Below are 21,959 nucleotides of genomic sequence, written 5' to 3'. Positions count from 1 at the left end.
AATGTATTGGGGTGTTCAATTGACTCTTAGAAGAGAAAGACTGCAGTTATTGGGGAGGAAACATGAAGACAAAGATATTTAAAAAATAAAAAAATGACTACTAGAAGACTCATGATGTCCGGATTTATCCGCTTACAAAATATGTTTTAAAAAAAACTTCACATTTTACATTAAGTTTACAACAAAATTCTGATAGGCAATCCAAAGGATCAAAATACAACACACAATCCAAACAGTATCTTCCTTTCTGAAGCTTATTTAACTTAATGAGCTGGATAGTTAGTTACTTAAATTAACCATCATCGCAGGAACTCAATGAATAAGCTGTCATAAACCCTTATATTATTTGGAAGAGGTTTCAAGATAAAGTGTGGTTTCATTTTCAACTCTAAAATTTTTGGGATAATGTGACTGTTTCTCTCGTCCATAGCCAGGCTCTGCAGGGGAGATGGGGCCAGGGTAGTTCAAAGCAGCATGGAAAGAGCATGAATGGTAATTGTATATAACAGGATTGGAAAGGGCCCTGACGGTGGCTCTTGAGACGCAGGTCGTGTGGCGTTAAATGGCTGTCACCCACTCATAGATCCTTGGCTTGGGAAGAGGACAAACAAAAGGGCCTGCTATTCATGAGCCCAAAAGTGTTTGTCCTTTGTCAATGTTATACCATTTCAGATTGCAATGCAAAAATAATAGACGCTGACAGATATGGGTTTTCCAATGGCCAATACCAATACCTAGAGAGTGGCTGAAAGCCGGAAAAATGGCAAAATATATAATGCAATTTAATGACAGCAAATAAGATATACATAAAAAGGACTAAATTAAATAAACACTTAATCAAATATTTACTTAATGGTGAAGTGTGTCATTTCTGCGCCACTATAACGTCACCAAACTGAATTGCACATACTGTATAAATGTTCCCATCTGCCAGTGGTCAAAAACAGATAGTCCTGCACCAAACTCGCACCATTAGTTAAGCCAGTGTTGCTTTATCAGGCTCAACTACCATAGTACAATGCAGTGTTAGAAAAAATAACTAGCTAGTCAGTTGTTAATTTTGGTAATGATGCTATGCAGGTGGAGTAATACATTTTCTGGAGATCAAGTTAATGTCAGACTCTGTAACTGTCTTGACTCAAGGCACTGCATGGTAGGGTACAATGAGGCTAAAGGATCCCCTTAAGAAAAAGGTACCTTTTTCTGGTCTCAAAATGTATGATGATTGACAAAAATATAAATGTATATATTTATGATTATTCCAATTATAAAAGAGAATTTATTATATTATAAAGAAATTATATAAAAAAAAAATATTTGATTGAAAATCATTTAAATAAAAAGGTGGTAAGGATGATTGATTTATTGTTGTGCATCTGTTGCTTATTTTGCTCAAGATCATCATCTATTTACCGGTAAGTCCACTTGTCATCTAAGTCATGTGCTAAAGACAGGCACATGACTTAAAATGACATGTAAACCGCAGTTTTCTAAGGCTGAACTTCAAGTGCTTTTGATGAAGATATGAAAATCATAAACAACAGCGTTTCTCAAAGATCAAAAATACTGTCACAAATGCTGACAAGAAAAAAGTTTGGGCACATATCACTCAAAAAATAAACCTAGATGGCCTCAAAAACTAGCAGGAAACTATGCTTCTAACCACAGGTGAAGAGCTGTAGTTTCAACCATGCAACTTTGTGCTGTTTGTGAATGTTCGTTGGAACTACAGTTTCGGGAAACACCAATTTGCTGAACTATGTTAACTATGGTAATGATGAATCTTGCAACCACGGTTAGCTATCAATGCTTTTGGGAAATGCACCCCTGGACTGGATTTTCAAACAGAGCAAGTGTTCACTCTTTTTGGACAAATCAACCTACAAATGGTTTCCTTATAGTTATCTTTGCATAAATTTCATACTTCAACTTAAAAATGTATTCTATTTACATAAAAACAGACACAAGAGGGTTATAGGCCAAGGCAGAAAGTCTCAAAATGCCCTTTGCCAATGTATTAATCTATCACTAAAACATAAAAGAATGTTTACATATTTAAAATAGAGCAACATAAGTGAGTGACAGGCTGTTCATTTCTAACCCAGATTCCGCCACACTCATTTTAAAACACTTTATCCACAAACACATGTCCACAATCTCCAGCCTGGTCTTATGAACATTATGTGATCATTGCAACATTACTGCAACATTTTTGTATGAAACTGACTAAACACACAGTTGTTGTAGCACCTCTAGTGTTAATTTCACCAGGAAACTGCGACAGAACATAGAATTTGGCATGTAAAAGTCAGTTTGCAAAAATTTTGTTATAGCAACGTTCATTCTATAAGACTTGGTTGAAATTGTCAGAATTTGGAACAATAGTCAACCATCTTTTGCACTTAAATTTCAAGATGACAAATCAACCCTCATCGCAAGAATGAGCTAACACACACACACGTAAACACACACACAGAACACAAAAAACTCCAGCATGAATCCCCCTTAATATGACCCTTATTAAAGCTCTAATTGGATTGCCAGTGCTTGGAAGGAAAGATTCTGGGCCTTTCTGCCTTTTCTCCTTTTGTCCTTCCAACAGCCACCAAACAATTGGATTGGGATCAAATAGACTGAGAACTTTTTATTCCAACAAACACAACAGGTTGACTAAAATTGGACCGGGCAAAATCCTTAGCCCTCCATTAGATGGAAGGAGCCATTTGAATTTAATACGGTCGAAGTGACGTATTCAAATAAAGCTTCATGCTAGCTATTGTTTGGCCTTTTACCAGTCTAGTCTTAAAACAGCAACATGCAGAGTGCCATTCAAAACAGAACTTGCAGTTCAGTTCACATTCTAAGGGAAACTACTTTGAGCCAAATACAAACAACTTGGGACAATCCTCTCTAGCCAATGAACACTGCCCAAACTAGGGGTTGCACGACTGGCATGGGTCACATGACTTCTGTTGCACCTGTTCTGTACAAAGCGACAACATACAAGCCAAAGTTCTTGCAAACCTCGTTTTTCCCTCATTGACTGGTCGACCACTTTTTATTTTTCTGGACTAGTCGACTAGTAAACTGGGGCATCTCAACCTTATTCTCAAATCAAGGGATGTTTTGAGTGAATGCTATATTTCTGAAACAACTGGCCTAAACATAAGTTTTTTGATTATTGGTTCATTTTGTACAACTAGAGTAATGAACCAGTGCACCTCGGCCTTACCCTGTGTGTGATCAAATAGTATCCGCTCATCTATTCAAATGCCAAAATAAACCCTCCCCTAGCACCAACATCAATCATGTTAATTACGCCAAACACGATAAAAACAATAATTACAATAATATCTCATTAGGAAGGAGAGAGTGAAGGACGGGGGAGAATTAATAGCAGGCAGGTGTACAACACGCTGCAATTATGGTGCCTGAAATTAGTTCATCGCCCAAAGGCAAACTGAGAAGAATGCGACTCATAGTCAGTGAGAACGAGAGGGAGGAGGGCGGAGAGAGAGAGCGGAATGAAGTATCTTCGTCTGAGAAATAAAAAGAGAATTGCAAATAAGCAAATAAAAACGTCTTAAATGTGCAAATTAGGGGGAATAAAAAAATTGTGAAGATAGAAGGGGAAGGCAAAGCAGCTTTGCCAGGCAGAGTTGTGGGCGCGGATGAAAGGGGAGCGGCCCACCGTGATCAAGGGATTCACGGAGCTCTGCGGCAGTCATCAAGCCTGCACCTCTGCCGGCAACTGGCAGCTTCTCCTTCTCCTGTCAATCATTCATTACGCAGAGCCGCAGTCGCAGAGGAAGCGCCTCCCTGCCTTGACCTATCATATAACAGCTTCTGTAAATGGCTAATCTTCATTCATCAGGCGGTGTCAACACCAGATTGACACAATAATAAAATCATATGAATTTCAAGTGTAGAACAAAGTCTGAGCATATACTGTATACAGCCTATGTAAGTTTGTGTGTGAGTGTATAAGTATTCTCAGGTTTAACGTGAAGCGGAGTGTCCAAAATAAACCCTTACCTGTGGTAAACTCACTGTAACACACAGCCTCAAGTGGATTATTGCTTTAATAAAATGCTGAAAACAGCAATATGTTAACAGACACCAATGTTCAGTAAATTTTGTTCAGTATTTTGCATAATTCAAAATTAAGTAAGATACAACGATAGACGGACAGACAGACAGTTGATATTTAGAAGGAGCCTGTTTAGAAATATGTGAAACCTAGACTGCTGAATGTTTTATCACTGGTGAAGCACGTGGTCATCAGGATGGCTCTTTTAGCCTGAGGGCTGTCCCAGCATGCAGAGAGAGCCCTCAAGGCAGGAAACGGCATGTCAGCGCTTCCCCCTACCCTCTCCAGGAGTTTTAGCAGGAGCTGCACACCTTCTGAATTTTGATTATGGAAGCCATCTAGCTCAAACGCTACATTAATGAGACCAGTTGAGAGCTGCTGCAAGTTTGGAAAATAGCTGGCGGGACCTAAAAAATCCAACTAAACACAAGAGCAGGAGGCCATTGAATGTTGTATTAAACCTCGGAGTGTGTTATCTGAGAGTATGACACAGTAAATCCAGAAGAGAGGAAAAAATTTTGAATTTCTTCTGCTGAACACAAACAAACATTTTCAGAAAAATCCATTAATCCATACGACTCGAGTGGTTAAATTAATAACTTCAGAAGCAATACGATAAGTGTGGATAAGAAACAGATCAATATCTAAATCCTTTTCTCCTATCAATCTCCACTTTCACATTCTTCTTATGTTATTGGTGATTCGCATTCTTTGTGCATATCGCCACCTACTGGGCAGGGAGGAGACCATTTCAAGGATGCAAACGATAACAAAGGAATTAGAAAGCTACTGACCCTGAAGCATTTCCGGTATCATTACCGGATCCTTTAAATAAGGCTCTGAGTTCATCAGAGGTTTACATGAAGTGGCTTATCCAGACATGTTGTTGACGTTGAGCGACTACTTGAGAAAGGCGATGAAAGTGTGTTATAGTTTAGATGCTCATAATTATTTCCTCAGTGGAAAAATCAGGAATAATGGACCACACCTATTATAATAAATTAAGCCGTTCAATGCAGCTGCCTGCATGACCTGCAGACAAGGTAAGGATTTATGTTTTTGTGTTCCTAATCTGTTAGTCGTTTTAGATAAAAGTGTCTGCTAAATGACTAAATGTAAAAGTACATTATTTGCACAGCATCATTCATTATAATGAGAACGAGTGATCTATAGTCATTTTAAGAGCTCTACCTATCAAACTTACAATTAGTTGACATAAATGTCATTCACCTACCAGAGAAAAGATGTGTGCTACAGTTGAAAGTACTGCTCGTATCCAGCCGTCTTGGTTCACTAAAGTTATCTAAACACTTTAATTTCCGTTTGTTCCAGGCATCCAGAGAACATCCAGCCACTGAAAACATGGTCCACATTTTAATAATGAAATTTCATTACAATCATATAAATGTTAGTGATATTATTGTGTCAAAGTCACTATGAATGAAGCGCCTCCCGCTGTTGTTTTGAATGAGTTGGACAACTAGCAGGAAACGTTAAAGGAACAAAGACGTCACTTCCTTAAAACGACGAATAGTCCTTGAAATGGTCCACAGTAAAAAAGCACTTAAATATTGATCTGTTTCTCACCCACACCTGTCGAATCGCTTCTGAAGATATAGATTTAACCACTGGAGTCTTATGGATTACTTATATACTGCCTTTATGTGCTTTTTGGAGCTTCAAAGTTTTGGTCACTATTCACTTGCATTGTGAGGACCTACAGAGCTGAGATATTCTCATAAAAATCTCAGTTTGTTTTCAACTGAAGATGAAAAAGCATGCACACCTGGGATGTCATGAGGGTGAGTAAATAATGAGATCATTTAAATTTTTGGATGAAATGGAGTTAATTAACAGAGGTTCGGGAGGAGCATGTTAATTTTAATCTGACAAATCACAGCCCACGTGCAGGAGTATATAAACTGCTGCTTACCTGCTTCCTGTGACAACATTCCTGACATCCCACCTCCACCCCATCTCCACCTATTCTCTAGATCCATTATCTAAATAAGTAAAGTCCGGGGGGGTAATCAGGGCTCGAGTCGAGTCTCGAGCTCCGAGCCTTCCAGTATACGGCAGCAAGCCAAATACGTTTACTGCTTCAACACAAGATTACATTAACATATGAACTACTGAACTATCTATATAAAAACATATTCTCTGAGAATTAAAAATAGACAGCTAGATAGAAAGCCTCTTTCTAGTTTTAATTCTGCTGTAGGCTAGCAAAACTCTAAAAATCAGACACTATTTACTTTTAAAGGAGACAAAACAATTAATTGGTTAGTTATTCTGTCATTGCCTGTTCTTTAAAGCACCACTGACCGTAAAATGAGCAGCCTAATTCTCCTGTCTCCTAAAATCAGACTTACAAAATCAGACTCACATAAAGTAGAGGTAAGGATATCAATCATTTAAACCTTCACTGGGGCTACGTGTCAGCGTCACAAAACAGCTCATGTGGTGTTAATGAGCGTGTAATATAAAACACCGGCCACTAGCTCCACATGTCGCAGCATTATGGAAAACAGAGCCTTGCTTCAGCTACCTGCCAGCCCTGTTGTAGAGCAAAAGTCTGAAATAATATATATCATGTTGTGTTTATATAAAAGGTGAAAAGTAATCAACTAAGACAGAGGTAGAGAGATGTGTTTTTTGCATCCCACTTTGTCACAAATTCTTTGTTTAAAAGGCATAGCTCACCCAAAAATGAAAATTATGTCATTTCAAACCCGCATGCATTTTTTTCCCCCGTGGAATGCAATATGATGTAAAAGAAAGTAAGTCATTGGTTTTGAATGACATGTTGGTAAGTAAATGGTGACAATTTTAATTTTGGGTGATATATCCCTTCAAGTCAATAATGTTTAGTTACAGTAAATGTAAAGTTTTACATTAAGGATCAACAATATAAACCATTTTTTTTCATTCAATCCTGATTTGTGAGAAAGTTTCTCTGTGACTTCTACCAGTTACAAATCCAAATTTACATTAAATAAAGTCTTAGACCCCATCTCAATGAAGGAACATCAATATCAGTCCCATGCAAACAGACCGCTCTTCTTTTCACATTGTCAGTTAAGTGTCATTGGAGGGATTCCTGTATAAGTCAGCAGGCGGAAACGAGGCGGGGGCCCGTCTGTGTTATTAATGGAAATGATATACATCAATATGGCCATGTCGCCTCCCACGTGTCAGACTGTCGTCTTAGACAAAGGAGCTGGCAACTTATGAACTGCCTGCACCACTATGCCGAGTCCATAAAACAACTGGCCCAGGTCACCAGGGAACCCCCCTCAGTACTGCCCCCTCCCTCGAACAGAAACCGCCCCCACACACGGCACCAACAGATGACACAGATGGGGAGAGGGCAAGCAAATAAGGGGCTCCCTTTGTAGCAAGTGGGAACCTTTTCAAAAAGCCATTCATGCAACAAATTGGGTAAACTGGACCTCACTGCATCACTATAGGTTGCTTGCTTTTTCAATGGCTAACCTCTTCAGTTGCAATAAGTGCAGACAAATTTATGAATTTCTTTGAGATACTGGTTTAGGGGTAATACAATATCCAACTGATAGCTTTGTAAAAAATAAAAATAAAAATAAAAATAAAAAAAATGATTTGGTTATGTTTGATATTTTGTTTTGACAGTAAGTTACTCTATTACAAGTGTAGTGCACACGTGTATTGAAACACCACTAAAACACTAAATAACCAACTGAGAGCTTTGTACAAAAGCAAGTTACAGCATTACAAATGATTTTGGTATATTTGGTATTAAGTTACTTCATATTCAAGTTTAGGTTGCTTATGTTTTGACATCACATGATACTTGGTATTTTGTTACTCCACAGAAGAACAAGTTTAGATGCACGTTTTGAATGCCACTAAAATACCAAATACCCAACTCAAAGTTTTGCATTTAAGCATGTTATAGGATACAAATGTATTCCAAATTTGGGTATTTTTGGTATTTTGTTGTCAGATGCTATGCTAATTTCACCTTGGTGCAAATAGTGTCAGGTAATATTTGCACCCATATTTAAATGCTAACATACATTATATGGGCAGCACTTCAGTGTGTTTATTTAGTGTCCCACAGACACACTACATTAACTCCTACCCCTAAACCTAACCTTAACCTTATCTTAGAAAAAATAACCTTGGTCTACAGTAACCAGTTTCACCATGGTATTTTGTTGTCAATTTACAGTAACTACAAAATCAACCATGGTTACAATATAACCACCATATTACTGTAGTAACACCATGGCTAATTGCATTAAAACTATGGTTTCTGCCAAAAAACAAGGTTACCACAATATTAATACAGTGATGCAATCTACACACAAGCGACGCCGAGCCGCGGGAACGAGTGTGAACGACATAACCCACCTCCAGATCAAACCCTTCTCTGCACTCCCCGAAATTCACAGTGACCAAATCACTGCGATAAAATCAACATTTATATTCATTTTGATCAATTATTTAAAGTAGTATTAAAGGATATATTAACAGTAGAACCAGGAAATTGGATAGGGAAAAAGAGTGGGACAAGACGGATTCTAACCGGGGTCGTTAGGACAACACTACACATTCACACCGACTTTACACCCCGCGCCACTACAGCTACACCTGTTGTCTAGTTTGTCATATATTGCTGTGGTTTCACCAGACTATTGGGGTGCAAATACCTGCACTGTGTGGCAGATGCTATTTACATCGATGTGCAAATAGACACTCTGTATTTTGTTTAGCGTTCTGTTACTCTACTGTAATACAAGTTTAGGTTACATATGTATTGAAACACCACTAAAATACCTTCAATGCCCAAAATGCACCAAACTGAGAGTTTAGTAAATAATTTACAGGATTACAAATGATTTAGTTATTTTTATTATTTTGTTTTGTCATTAGGTTTTAATACAAGTTTAGGTCACATACGTATTGAAACACTAATAAAATACTAAAAAACCCAACTAAGACTTTTGTACATAAGCAAATTACAGGATGACATATAATTTGATTATTTTTGGTATTTTGTTTTGTCATTCAAGTTTAAATGGTAACACTTTACCATTTAGGTTCCATTCGTTAACATTAGTTAATGCATTAGGTATCATGAACTAACAATTAACAATATATTTGTTACACAATTTATTAATCTTTGTTAATGTTAGTTAATAAAAATACAATTGTTCATTGTTAGTTCATTTTAGTTCATGGTGCATTAAGTAATGTTAATAAATACAACTTTTGATTTTAAAAATGTATTAGTAAATGTTGAAATTAATATTAACTAAGATTAATAAATGCTTAATAAGTATTGTTCATTGTAAGTTTGTGTTAACTAATGTTGTTAACTAATGTTAACAAATGGAACCTTATTGTAAAGTGTTACTGTTTAAATACAAATTTAGATCAAATATATGTTAAAAATACCCAATGGAGAGTTTCATGTCTAAGCAAGTTTCTGCATTACAAAGTATTCAGTTATTTTTACATTTAGTTTATCATTTACTCTACATTAATTCATAAAAATAAGCTTAGGTCACATAAAATGTGTTGAAACACCACTGTTGAATGATTTAAAAATGTAATTTAAAAGGTTGCCATTCAGTTATTCTGTTGTGATTTATCTCATGGATTTGTCTTTTCTTATACTTTAAAGTATTAAAAATGTAACTTCCATGGCCCTTGAAGACTGTATTCATGGCTGTATCTAGTCTTTACCGCTTCATGAGATGTTTCGCTAGACAGCACCTGTCTTACTTTTCACTTCTTTCAACTTTGCAGTTTGCTTTCTTTCTTTTGGTTTATTCTCACTCTCCTGCCTCTTCTTCTCCCCCCACCTTCTCAATCTCTCTCTCCACCCTATCTGCATAGAGAGACATTTGTCATCATTAGCCCAGCTCTGACAGTTGGCATCCAGCACCTCAGATCTCAAGGACTGGCAATTATGAAGCCTTCATCCCTTATTTGGGTTACATGGCCTAATTTCATCATGGGCTTCAACCACCAGCATTTCATTACCCGAGCCCCCAACCTGGGAAAAAATGCAGTCTTTTTCTCTCTTTTTCTTTCTCTTTGTTTTCACACTCCAGAAGTGGCTGTTCAGCGTACATGCTTCTCAGAATAGGGCAGTATAATTAATTTGAAATGCATCAAGGGATTGTCCTCACTGGGGCTGTTGAGAGGATGTTCTGGTTGAGTATCATCGGGTCAGTAAGCGAATGATTACGGACTCAACCTCTAAACATGGGATGTCTCTAAAACATTAAGATTAATCACAGCGAGCTGAAGAGGTTGGCGTCTTGTGACGGCCGCTTGTTAAAGGTGTTTTACCGAGCCTGGGTTTTGTGTTCACCGTTTGAAAACAAATGGATGGATCCTTTTGCTGACAACAAATTCAAAAGGAGGCTTCAAACAAAACATTCAAACGTTTTTACAAGCGGTCAATATAAAATAAATTTAAATTCACCCAGGCATTTGGAATATGTGAGTTTGTACACGCAAAACATCTCAAGTTAAGTGAACATGCCGCGAGCTCCCTCGAAATACCTTCCAATGCGTAAAATTTGTGATAAAAGGACATTTAAATCAAAAGGACCTTTTTTGAATAACCTAATGATATCAGTGTTAAATCTATGCAAATAAATGCATGTCATTAATCAGAGAAGCTGACAAGCATCACATATTGCTGTGGGGGGGAAGGGTAATGGCAAAGCTCAGAAAAGTGATTAATTTTTCAATGTTCCTCTCATTCTCTGTCCCTTTCTAAGGTTATTGCATTTTAAAAACATGGGGGTTACAGATATGGTTTAGCCTTGCTTGTCTGCTTCCAAGCAACACTTTGCAGAAGGGGTTTTGTCCTCCTTTCCCAATCTCCCTTGGGAGAAGGCTTCTAATACAGCATGGAAAATAAAACAAATGGAGGGAGAAAATTCAAAGCGTGAGAGGTAGGGGGCTGGCAGCCGATAGGCAAGAGAAAATTAACTGGGAGCCCTGCAGTGCGGCCATATTGCCTGGAATAACTAAATTCGCTTCGGAAGAAAACTCAATGACAATTTTGATATCCATTTGCAGGAAGCTGAAAGGGATATGTCATAATAAATGTCCATCTTGTATAATTCAATCTCCACCAGTGCCGAGCTCCATGCTAATATTGCTTGTCTTAAATGGCAGGGTCTTTAATATGATTTATATTTGACTTCTCCACTCCATTAAGTGCACTCGATAATCTGTGCTTTGACCTAGCGACGCCTTTTGGCTCAGATCCATTTTTGCAGTTCTTTTTTTTTTTTTTTTTTTTTTTTTAACTCAAAGCGCTGTCGCGATATGGTGATGGGATCAGTGTTAAGAACTGTCCATGAATGATGATGAAATAAAGCTGAGCTGACCTCCCTTAGTCACTGAATAATATGATTATTAATATCAGTTTGGAGAAATGACTATTAACTTCAATTACAAAAACTGCTTTGACTGTAAAGCTCTTAATATATTCAAATCTGCTAATAACTCTCCTGACACTATTAAGTAGTTCTAGCTACAAAAGAGTGAATGCTATTTTATAGTACTATGATATTTCTTTTAAATTATTATGTTGGATTGCTAATAGGGATTATAATTAAACACACTGTGTAATGCAAAGACTGCACCATTGTCTGCAATGTATTTGACAAAGTAAAAGTTACATTTTATATTAATGCTTAAAAATGTGAATGTGCTTTTCTGCTTGTTTTAATTTTCTGTACAGAATGTGATGTATTTTTTTCCAAATATGTCCAGTATGACCAGAGAAAAAGACAAAAATTGAAATAAATTGAAATTAATTATAATGAAGAAATTATAAAAAAATAATAAAGAAATTAATTATTATATTATAATTAATTTATTTTAAAAGTATTTATGTATATATTTTTTATTTACAGAATATATAAAAATGTAATTATGATAATATGGTATTATTTTAATAAATATTTTAAGGGTTAAAATTACTTGAGGTCAATATCTTGTCAATATACAACCTGGAGTTATCTAAATATGCAAAACAATAATTAATTCATACTCTGCCATCTTTTAATGTGGCACATCCTTTACATTTTAACATTCAATTGCTCTTTTAAACATAATGTCAAATGAATCTAGGTAATAATTATCATGTTAACAGATTACATATGGTAGGTAAAAATCAACAGCTGCTGTAAAACTTTAATCCAAAATGTCCATTTGTTTTAAACAGGATTAAAACATGTGTTTCCTGATAGTTAACCATCATGTGTTTGACAAGGGCCTTTATCATCATGCCTGACTATTCTGGCAGGGGAATCGCACTCCAGAATGAGATGGGAGGGAGAGAGAAAAATGAAGAGATCATTGGGAAAGAAACTCCAGAACAAAGAGGCCTTCAATGAGCTAAATGTTTCCTGGGTCATATGCTTATCCAAAAAGGGGTGGGAGCCGGAATCATCGTATTGACTTATACAATCCAGCATCCTATTCACTGGGACAGAAATAGCATCCATACTGTTGTCACATCCTTATATATCACAGCAAAGCCTGTGGATAGTCAGTTATGGTCACGAAGGCACACAGATCACAATGTTGCAGTGACACAGAGTGCGTGAGGATAGAGGGAGATTGAGGTCAAGGGGGGTTTTAAAGGCCCCTAGGTATACAGTATTGAATGATTTTGTATTCAAATGATTTAAGACTTAACACAAAAGTTTTCAATGAACCGAAGAGTTCTCGTTATTTTAAAGTGTGTTTAAAAAATCTAGAACTTCTCCAACCCGGATATAACATTCTGAGCTACCAAGCAGTAAATTGGCCACAGAAAAAAATTGTCATTGTTTCAATTGCAAACAAAAATTCAAAATCTAACATATTAATTTATGTCTTTCTGTGTCGTGAAATAGAGGTATAGAACTATTTTAGTTCTAATACGTGACATTTGAAATATTTCGAATATGGGAGATGAGACCCAAGGACTTAACTGAGTAAAAAGTGTGACACTGATCACAGACTCCAGGTTAAATTGCAAATTTGTAACACTGTATTGGGATTTACTCTACCACACTTGTAAACAATAGACAAGGGACTGATTCACAAATGCAGTGCAGAATATCAGAGTATGAAGTTGTGAAGGGAGGGAGACCCTCTGATCTGATGTGGTTTGGTACCTGCCATTAAATATGTGTGAATGAAAGAGAGAGGGAGAGGGAGAGAGATGGAGAGAGAGTGAGAGAGAGAGAGAGAGAGAGAGAGAGAGAGAGAGAGAGAGAGAGAGAGAGAGAGAGAGAGAGAGAGAGAGAAAGAGAGAGAAAGAGAGAGAAAGAGAGATGGTGGGTGGGTGGGTTTGGTGGAAGGTTAAAGAGAGAAAGTCAAAAATAAACATGAGAGGAAATGTGTGTGATAAATAAATAAATAAGAGGATATTTGTCCTCCCATGTGTCAAAACACCCTTGACATTCCCTTCTGTAAAATGTTCAAAATACTTTCATAAATCAATCCCACTAGTTTATTTTTCTCACCTGATTATCCAGGAAGAAAAATAGTAACTCTGTAATATGAATATTTTCAATATTGCACGTGCTATACTTGCTTAAAAAGTGTTTGCTTTTAATTCAGTGTCAAAATAATCTTCCTTATCAAAGGCAATAACAGCTTTCAACTTACTCTCAATCCCTGACAGGGGCGAAAGAGAATTCTGATAAGTGTGATCTCTGCCTGCAAACAGCAGAACACTATTAATTATGCTTGGCAAGATTATCCAGGCAGAACAAGCCAAGCAGACTACAGTGAAGGCTAGAGCCAACCAACCATAATGCCAAATCTCTGCACAGTACAGTGACAAATAAGAATCTATTCTATGTGCTGACATAAAGATGTATTTACACACAATGTTCTTTGTCATCTGAATCTTATATATTTATAATATATTATATTATATAATATATGTTCAGATGTGTGTCTCTCAATTTCTGAAAATAAAAATAGTTGCATGAGAAATGGGATGGTGAGGATTTGAAAAGGGCACGACGAATCTTGTCATGTAGCCACGAGATGCAATCATATCTCGTGCAATCATAAATCCAACACACACACACACACACACACACACACACACACACACACACACACACACACAAAATGTCGCAGAAAACCTCAAATGCAAATCAGACATCTCTGGAAAATCTAAGAATGTTTATCTCACACTATTAAAATCAGTCTCTGAAGTGTGTCCAGTCAAACTGTTGGACGTTTAACCTGCCGAAAATAAAAACGGATAAGTTTAAAAGAAAATATGGAAATGCAATGAAAGCTTGAGATTTAAAGTAACGATCCAAAAAGGCAGGTGTCTTTAATTATAGCCTCTTCAACCATGACAGTAGAATTTTATATAGGATTAACAAGAAGAAGAAGAAGAAATAAAAAAAGAAAGAAAAAGAGAGAGATGGACAACTCTATAGTCAGTTAAAAGTTAAAACAACAACACCACAAATATTTTATTAATAATAGCTATTCTTAAAAATTAACGTCATATTTCCATCGATTACATTTGTATTAAAACGCTGAAAACGTTCAAGAATTTGATGTCATCAAAGACGCACCAATGTAGACTACTTTAAAACAAGAGATTAAAAAAGACATCTTCCTTTTACATTTCACCATTTGCTTTAATCCGTATAGGCTAAACTAAAACTGTGTTTTTGAGACTGTTTGTCTTAAAGTCTATTAAAGTTAAATGACTAAATGAGACCAAACGCGACAGGACTTAAAATAAATATGCTGCAAGCAAGGCCTTCATCTTTAAGCATCTAAAATACAAATAGCCTATTTTTATTTAATTTACTTATTAACAGGCTACGACGAAGACGACGATAAGGCAAATTAAACCAATCTTCCCTTCGCAGTGCTAAAAATAATAATAAATATTAATTTCTGTAGCCTAGATTAAATAATTTACAAGATTGAGGAATTCGCTGTTGAGAAGTGTTATGCTTACCATCATCGGAACATAACTGAACGCAATATGGTACATTATTTAAACGAATTTTAAATTCCATTGTAGGCTAATAACGAGATGTATAGCCTAATGTCATGTAGCTGTATAATGTCATTCGAAATTCAATAGGCATATTTAAACACTGAAAATACCATCAAGTCTAACAACAATTAAACGCGTCGCCTATAAAGAGAGAGAGAGAGAGAGAGAGAGAGAAAATCAGATCAACGAAAAACATTATCCATGTCTGACTACAACACTCTACTTAGAATAAATACATAAAAATGTCATCGATGTTTTTCGTCAAACTGTAGCCTATAGAGAACAAATATCCGATAATGAAATAGGTCAAAATAAAAGGCACAAATTATTAAATAATACGATAGCTATTCATTTTTTTTAATTTTCGGCAATTTAAATATGACATCCCTCTGTAATAGTTATTGCATTTGTTATTAAAATACAAATAAGCCTATTTAATAAGAAGAGCAGAAAAAAAAAAAAAAAGTCCGCGTCGCACAGCCTATAGACCTGTATCATCTCCCTCCAAAGTGTAGGTGTGCTTCCACCAGACGTGTCTTCTCTTAGATTTAGTTCTGTAAAAAAACTGAGGATTAATTTGTCGTCAATAATCTGAAGGCAGTGACGAGTCGGGTCGTGATTGGGCAAACTCATTTCAAACCCTCCCTTTATAATTTCACAGGAGTGAGTTTGGAGGTCTTAAACACACCAACACCGGCTGTCGCCACCGCTAGGACACACACACAAGAGCACCGTGCACTTTCCAACCTCTGTTGCAAATTGAGAGAAAATAAAACAATGCATGCAAGAGATTTCTGCAACTACTGAACGCTTTGCAAAGGCGATCCGTGCTTATGGACTTTTAATTGCATCGCGCAACACTGCATCAGGGGTTGAACTTTTTTGGTAGCAATTGAAAACAGAAGCTGATGATTTAACTGCCTGACTTTGCGCATGTGCTCCACGCACAAATAAAAAGCTGCTTTTTCGTTACCAACTTCTCCTTTTTCCTTTAAAAAAGTGAACTTTCTTCTCTAAAATTGGCTCCTGTACAAACAGCCGCGTTGGATCCCTCGGGCTACTGCGAGACTCCGGTGTACAACCCGGATCTCTGTCCAAATATGATCGCCACCCAGGCCAAGCTGGTGTATCATCTCAATAAATACTACAACGAGAAATGCCAGTCTCGGAAGGCGGCCATCTCCAAGACCATCCGGGAGGTGTGCAAGGTGGTCTCCGACGTCCTGAAAGAGGTGGAGGTCCAGGAGCCCCGTTTCATCAGCTCCTTAAACGAACTGGATAACCGCTTCGAGGGGCTCGAGGTCATCTCGCCTAATGAATTCGAGGTGGTCCTCTATCTTAACCAGATGGGGGTCTTCAACTTCGTGGACGACGGCTCTCTGCCGGGATGCGCCGTGCTCAAGCTCAGCGACGGGCGGAAAAGAAGCATGTCTCTCTGGGTTGAGTTCATCACGGCTTCGGGATACCTGTCGGCGCGCAAAATCCGCTCCAGATTCCAGACGCTCGTGGCTCAGGCGGTGGACAAGTGCAGTTATAGGGACGTCGTCAAAATTGTCGCGGACACAAGCGAGGTGAAATTGCGCATCAGAGACAGATATGTGGTTCAAATTACCCCAGCTTTCAAATGCACTGGCATATGGCCGCGCAGCGCTGCCCATTGGCCGCTGCCTCACATCCCGTGGCCTGGTCCAAACCGGGTGGCAGAAGTCAAAGCCGAAGGTTTTAATCTGTTGTCGAAGGAGTGTTACTCGTTGAACGGGAAACAGAGCTCGGCGGAGAGCGACGCCTGGGTGTTGCAGTTCGCCGAAGCTGAGAACCGACTACTGTTGGGAGGGTGCAGGAAGAAATGCCTGTCCCTGCTGAAGACATTGCGCGACCGTCACCTTGAACTACCGGGACAGCCTCTCAACAACTACCACATGAAAACTCTGGTGTCTTACGAGTGCGAAAAACATCCGCGAGAGTCGGACTGGGACGAAAACTGCCTCGGGGATCGACTGAACGGGATTTTATTGCAGCTCATTTCGTGCTTGCAGTGCAGGAGATGTCCCCATTATTTTCTACCAAATCTAGACCTTTTCCAAGGGAAGCCTCATTCGGCCCTTGAAAATGCAGCCAAACAGACTTGGCGACTGGCGAGAGAAATTCTAACCAACCCTAAAAGCATGGAGAAACTCTGAGGTAAAAAATAATAATAATAAAAAAAAAAAATAAAAAAAAAAAAAAAATAGCGTCATGTTAGAATAGGAGTTCTGACTGTTCGGAGTTCTGAGGCCTATAGACGATGCTAACAAGGAACTGTTCCCAAAAATGGTCACTGTTGATAAAACCAATCCACGTTTTGTTGTAAAATGGGCGATCATTACGCTGTGGATATAAAAACAGAATATTTTAGATAGCTCCTTTTAAAATAGTTCACATGACATGAATATGTCATGAACTTGTCATTGACTGCTCCGTATTGTGACGACACAACAATGGAGAAAATTGTATCAACAATCAAAATGAATGGTACCTGTCAGTATTATAGTTTCTTTCTTTTTCTTTTTCTTTTTTTTTTTTGTTTTCTTTTTGTTTTTACGAGCCCTGCCCAACAACACATTTTACCTAAATAGTTTCAAAACAAAGCTACACGAGGAGCCTCTGACAGAATCTAACCTGTACATTTTATACTGTAAATAGATACATTTGTAGATTGTGAATCCGGTGGTCTGCAGTTGTGAATGTTGTTCTGTGACACGTAAATAGAAGTCTAATTTCACCTGTTTAAACATTCGCCTGGATTATTTCTGATAGAAGAGAAAGACAGGAAAAAAAATAAAATATAAATAAAAAAAAAAAAATAAAAAAAACATATAGACCTGCATCAATGATAGTTAATCTACTGTCATTGGCAAGTTTAACATTTCTGAAGTTTACATTTTGATGGTACTATTTGTTACGTTCCTAAACATTCCATAAGCATACTTGAATTCTAATAATTTAAAGTATATTCGACCGTTTTTGTTTGTACCTTGCTTACATGATAAAAGGCTGAAACTGAGACTATATATATGAAAAAATATACCTGAGATTAATGCACTTGAAATACACTGGAATATAAAATTTTGTGATTTGATTTTTTTTTTTTTTTTTTTTTTTTTTTTTGTCTCTGAGTTTATTTAAAGAGTTAATAAAAACAAATTAATATTTGTGTCCAAATAATGATTCATGATATTTGGGATTTTCAAGCATCTGGACCTTTGAGTGATTTGATCAATTTAACTAAATTATATATATATATATATATATATATATATATATATATATATATATATATATATATATATATATATATATATATAAAGAGTGAAATTACAAGATGTAGTCATTGCTCGTTAAGAATTATTATTAATAATAATAATAATAATAAAACTAAAAACCTGGAAACACAAAGAAAGTGAAAAAGAAAATACTTATTTCTATAAACAGTGAGTGGTGAGAGAAGGACCGAAATTCATTGAAATCTGGATGAGAAGTCTGTGGGAAAAGGCTTTATCCATTTTCCAAAAACTTGCCAAATAATAATTTTTTTCAATGCAGTGTTATTCCAAATTAAGCAGAATCGATGATTTACACAACTATGAGTTTTAAACGCGTTTGCAGAACAAGCTGCTTTTCGAAGAACATAAATGGTAATTTCTAACCGTTTGAAGTGATATTTTGCATGAATACAGGTCTAGCAAAAACACATGTATTCTCAGCCTTTTTATGACAGTCTAGGAATGATTTGTGCGTGTGACCTGGATAGGATTTTATTTTTAATTTTTTTGCGTGCGTGCGGTTGTAATAAAGTGATAATAGGCCTATTATTAATTATGTTAGGGTGCTTTGGGATTTAATTGCATTTATAAATAGACAATTATTTTTAATTTAAAAATGACAGCAACGTTTCGATCAGAATGATCTTCGTCAGATCTTCTGATCGAAACGTTGCTGTGATTTTTAAATCAATAAAAGGAAATAATTAAACAGTGTGCGGGTCCACTTCAGTTTTATTTCAATGCTTTATGCCTTGATCCAGTACCTGTTGCAGAAGTGTTGGATGTGCGAGTATCCCCCCCACCTCCCCATTTATAAATAGCCACAAATACAAATGAACAACCTACTTTGGCATCAATGCGTCTGAAGGCTGGGTCATCTTCATCCACTTCGAAGTAGATTTCCGTGGTAGTGATAGAGAGAGTCCCACGAGCTACAGTGACAGGAGCAATGAGCTGGGCCGGAGTGCTCAAAACCACAGGGCCTACAAGGAAAGGACAGTCTTATATATTTTATTTTCACAAAGCCCTGGCTATTTATGACATCAATAAGTCATTAACAAATAATGTTGAATTGGTCAGCTGTCAATGTACAAATATGGAAATTTACAAATATGAATCAAATATTCGTGACGTTTCTAATTATTAGATTCTAGCCTATAGTAGCTTATATTAAAATGAATGTTTATTGTTAATGTAGGTTTTTATAAAGTGATAGGGCTAGAATGTGATAAGCAACACTAAACAACCTCGTGATCGTGACATTTCTTTAGAATAATACGAGCCTTTATAGCTATAGGCTAATGAAAGTGGAGTATGGCGCATTGGCAACTCAAACACACACTAACACACTCTTCATATAACGGTGAGAAACAGATCAATATAGGGAGAGATAAGAACACTGAAGACACGACACTCGTTGAACAATATACATGATTAGTCTAAGAAAAATCAACAACAACACAGCTTATAAAATTCGATTAAAAAACAAAACGAGTATTTCGGTGTAGGCCTATCAGCATTAATTTCACTGCCATTTTCCTTTATTGTTTTGAGACAAAGATAAATCATATGTGGGCGATACGCGTATATTGTGTTACTGAGCAACTTCATAATCAAATCAATCGTTTAATTCCCTTTTGATGAAACCCTTAAAATTGACCTTATATTCTCAAACATCATTAAAACATTTTCAGAATTTTCTCTGGTCAGATGACTTCCCAAATGCGCTCTCTCTCTCTCTCTCTCTCCTCTCTCTCTCTCTGTGTGTGTGTGTGTGTGTGTGTGTCCCTTTCTCTCTTTTGACCAGTCTCCTGTCTTTTATTAGTTCACCCTTGTGTAGTAGCAGTCCACGGGTCTGTTCTGGATGTGAGGAGAGGCTCTTAAAATTGGGATATGTATCGATCTTCTGAACTCCAAAGAGCCACTTTAACGTCTCATCAATCTTAATCTTTTCTCCTCGGCCAATTATGCCCGATACTGTTGCAAGATTACAAGTAGATTTAGATTTCAATTCCCAGAGCACTCCTTGACTTCTCTCCCCGACCGCTCATAGAAACAGTCGATTCGCCTTTCTAAAGTCGCTCTGCTTTTATACCCCCCGACATTTCCTTTTCTAGCAAATATTAGGCTACCAAGATAATTCGTTGAATGTCAGTTATATAAGACAAGGCATTTAAAGTATTTATAGATTTCATGGAATTATTTGTGTGTGTGTGTGTGTGTGTGTGTGTGTGTGTGTGTGTGTGTGTGTGTGTGTGTGTGTGTGTGTGTGTTCAATGACAAACCCATGTTTTCCGAGTGAAAATATGTAGCAGGCCTAATCGAATTCTGTATAATTTAAGGTACGAATTATTTTACGCAAATACACAAAAAATATCAAAACCCCAAATGAATAATAAAATAAGGATAAACTACAGGCGACGAGAGCCTGAATGAAACCACACAGGCTAAATGCTGGCGCAAACTCAACACCTATTAGGCCTACACCAAACTCCAAACAAATATGATTTATTATTTATAATATAGAAGAGTAAACAATGGAAATAAATAGACCGAATATTTGATTAGGTCTATATAATAGCGTAACTATTTTGTTGCATTTTCGCGTTCTTTGTTTTATCCGTTTGTAAAGATGATATTTCTATGGCGTTTTGATGATGTTTTCTTACAAGGTTCGAAAATTAAAAGCTACGAACCCTTTAATCGGTATCAACACACCCCTTTATACAGACTAACACGTTTAACAGAGCAAAAGACAATTGTATCGTGGCCTAAATGGACACTTGTGAATCCAGAGACAATACAACATTAATCCAGTGCGCCCACCGCTAGAAAGGATTAGTGCTAAAGCCTCTAGAGACCTATACAAAATTTGGATGCAGCCAAAATAATATCGTTGAATCAGAGAGATCAGGTTTCACATATGACGTAATCTCAGCTGGAACCACAATGACTGGAACTGATCCATTACTCGCTTGTTGTAAATTCATGAACGCTTCTTGCATAGATAGATGATAACATCTATCCTATCCTATCCTATCCTATACACTGCTACATGATGATGATGATGATAATAATAATAATAATAATAATAATAATAATAATAATAATATATTATTATTATTATAAAGCAATTTTAAACTATTTTCTCATTTACCCTGTAAATCTTATTTGAATGATTTGTACTGCTGATATTCTAGAGATGGAGAGTTGACTTCAGAATACTAGCATGAGGATTAGCAGATTATCTTGTTGGAGTGAAACAGGTGCAGTTGCACTCAGCAAATCTGAGCAGCATGCAGTCTGCAGCGCGATGTGTCGTGACGTCAGCTGCTAAACAGGCTGCTGTCTGCCTCCACTGTAATGTCACTGGAGTGTGGCGAGACAAAGGCATGCTGGGAAAATTGGATGACCGTTTTCTCTCTCTCTCTCTCTCTCTCTCTCTCTCTCTCTCTCTCTCTCTCTCTCTCTCTCTCTCTCTCTCTGGCAATACAGTGGCCTAATATGGATGTGAAAA

At 36.9% G+C, this 21,959-nt stretch overlaps 2 protein-coding genes across 4 annotated transcripts in view; one reads left to right on the top strand and one right to left on the bottom strand.

Annotated features, from left to right (window-relative positions):
• Positions 1-21,959, bottom strand: part of LOC127430095 (neurobeachin-like) — a 401,279-nt gene that overhangs the window by 119,068 nt on the left and 260,252 nt on the right. For both annotated transcript variants that reach the window (XM_051679563.1, XM_051679564.1), the window contains exon 40: positions 19,289-19,425. In XM_051679563.1, the coding sequence (XP_051535523.1) occupies positions 19,289-19,425 (137 nt within the window). The remainder of the gene's footprint in view (positions 1-19,288; positions 19,426-21,959) is intronic.
• LOC127430113 (putative nucleotidyltransferase MAB21L1) overlaps positions 15,531-21,959 on the top strand; it is a 73,833-nt gene continuing 67,404 nt past the window's right edge. For both annotated transcript variants that reach the window (XM_051679607.1, XM_051679608.1), the window contains exon 1: positions 15,531-17,321. In XM_051679607.1, the coding sequence (XP_051535567.1) occupies positions 16,241-17,320 (1,080 nt within the window). In that variant the 5' untranslated portion in view covers positions 15,531-16,240 and the 3' untranslated portion in view covers position 17,321. The remainder of the gene's footprint in view (positions 17,322-21,959) is intronic.

The sequence above is a fragment of the Myxocyprinus asiaticus genome, chromosome 39 (genome assembly GCF_019703515.2).
Source record: "Myxocyprinus asiaticus isolate MX2 ecotype Aquarium Trade chromosome 39, UBuf_Myxa_2, whole genome shotgun sequence".
Taxonomy (NCBI): domain Eukaryota; kingdom Metazoa; phylum Chordata; class Actinopteri; order Cypriniformes; family Catostomidae; genus Myxocyprinus; species Myxocyprinus asiaticus.
This window is presented reverse-complemented; position numbering and strand designations above follow the sequence as displayed.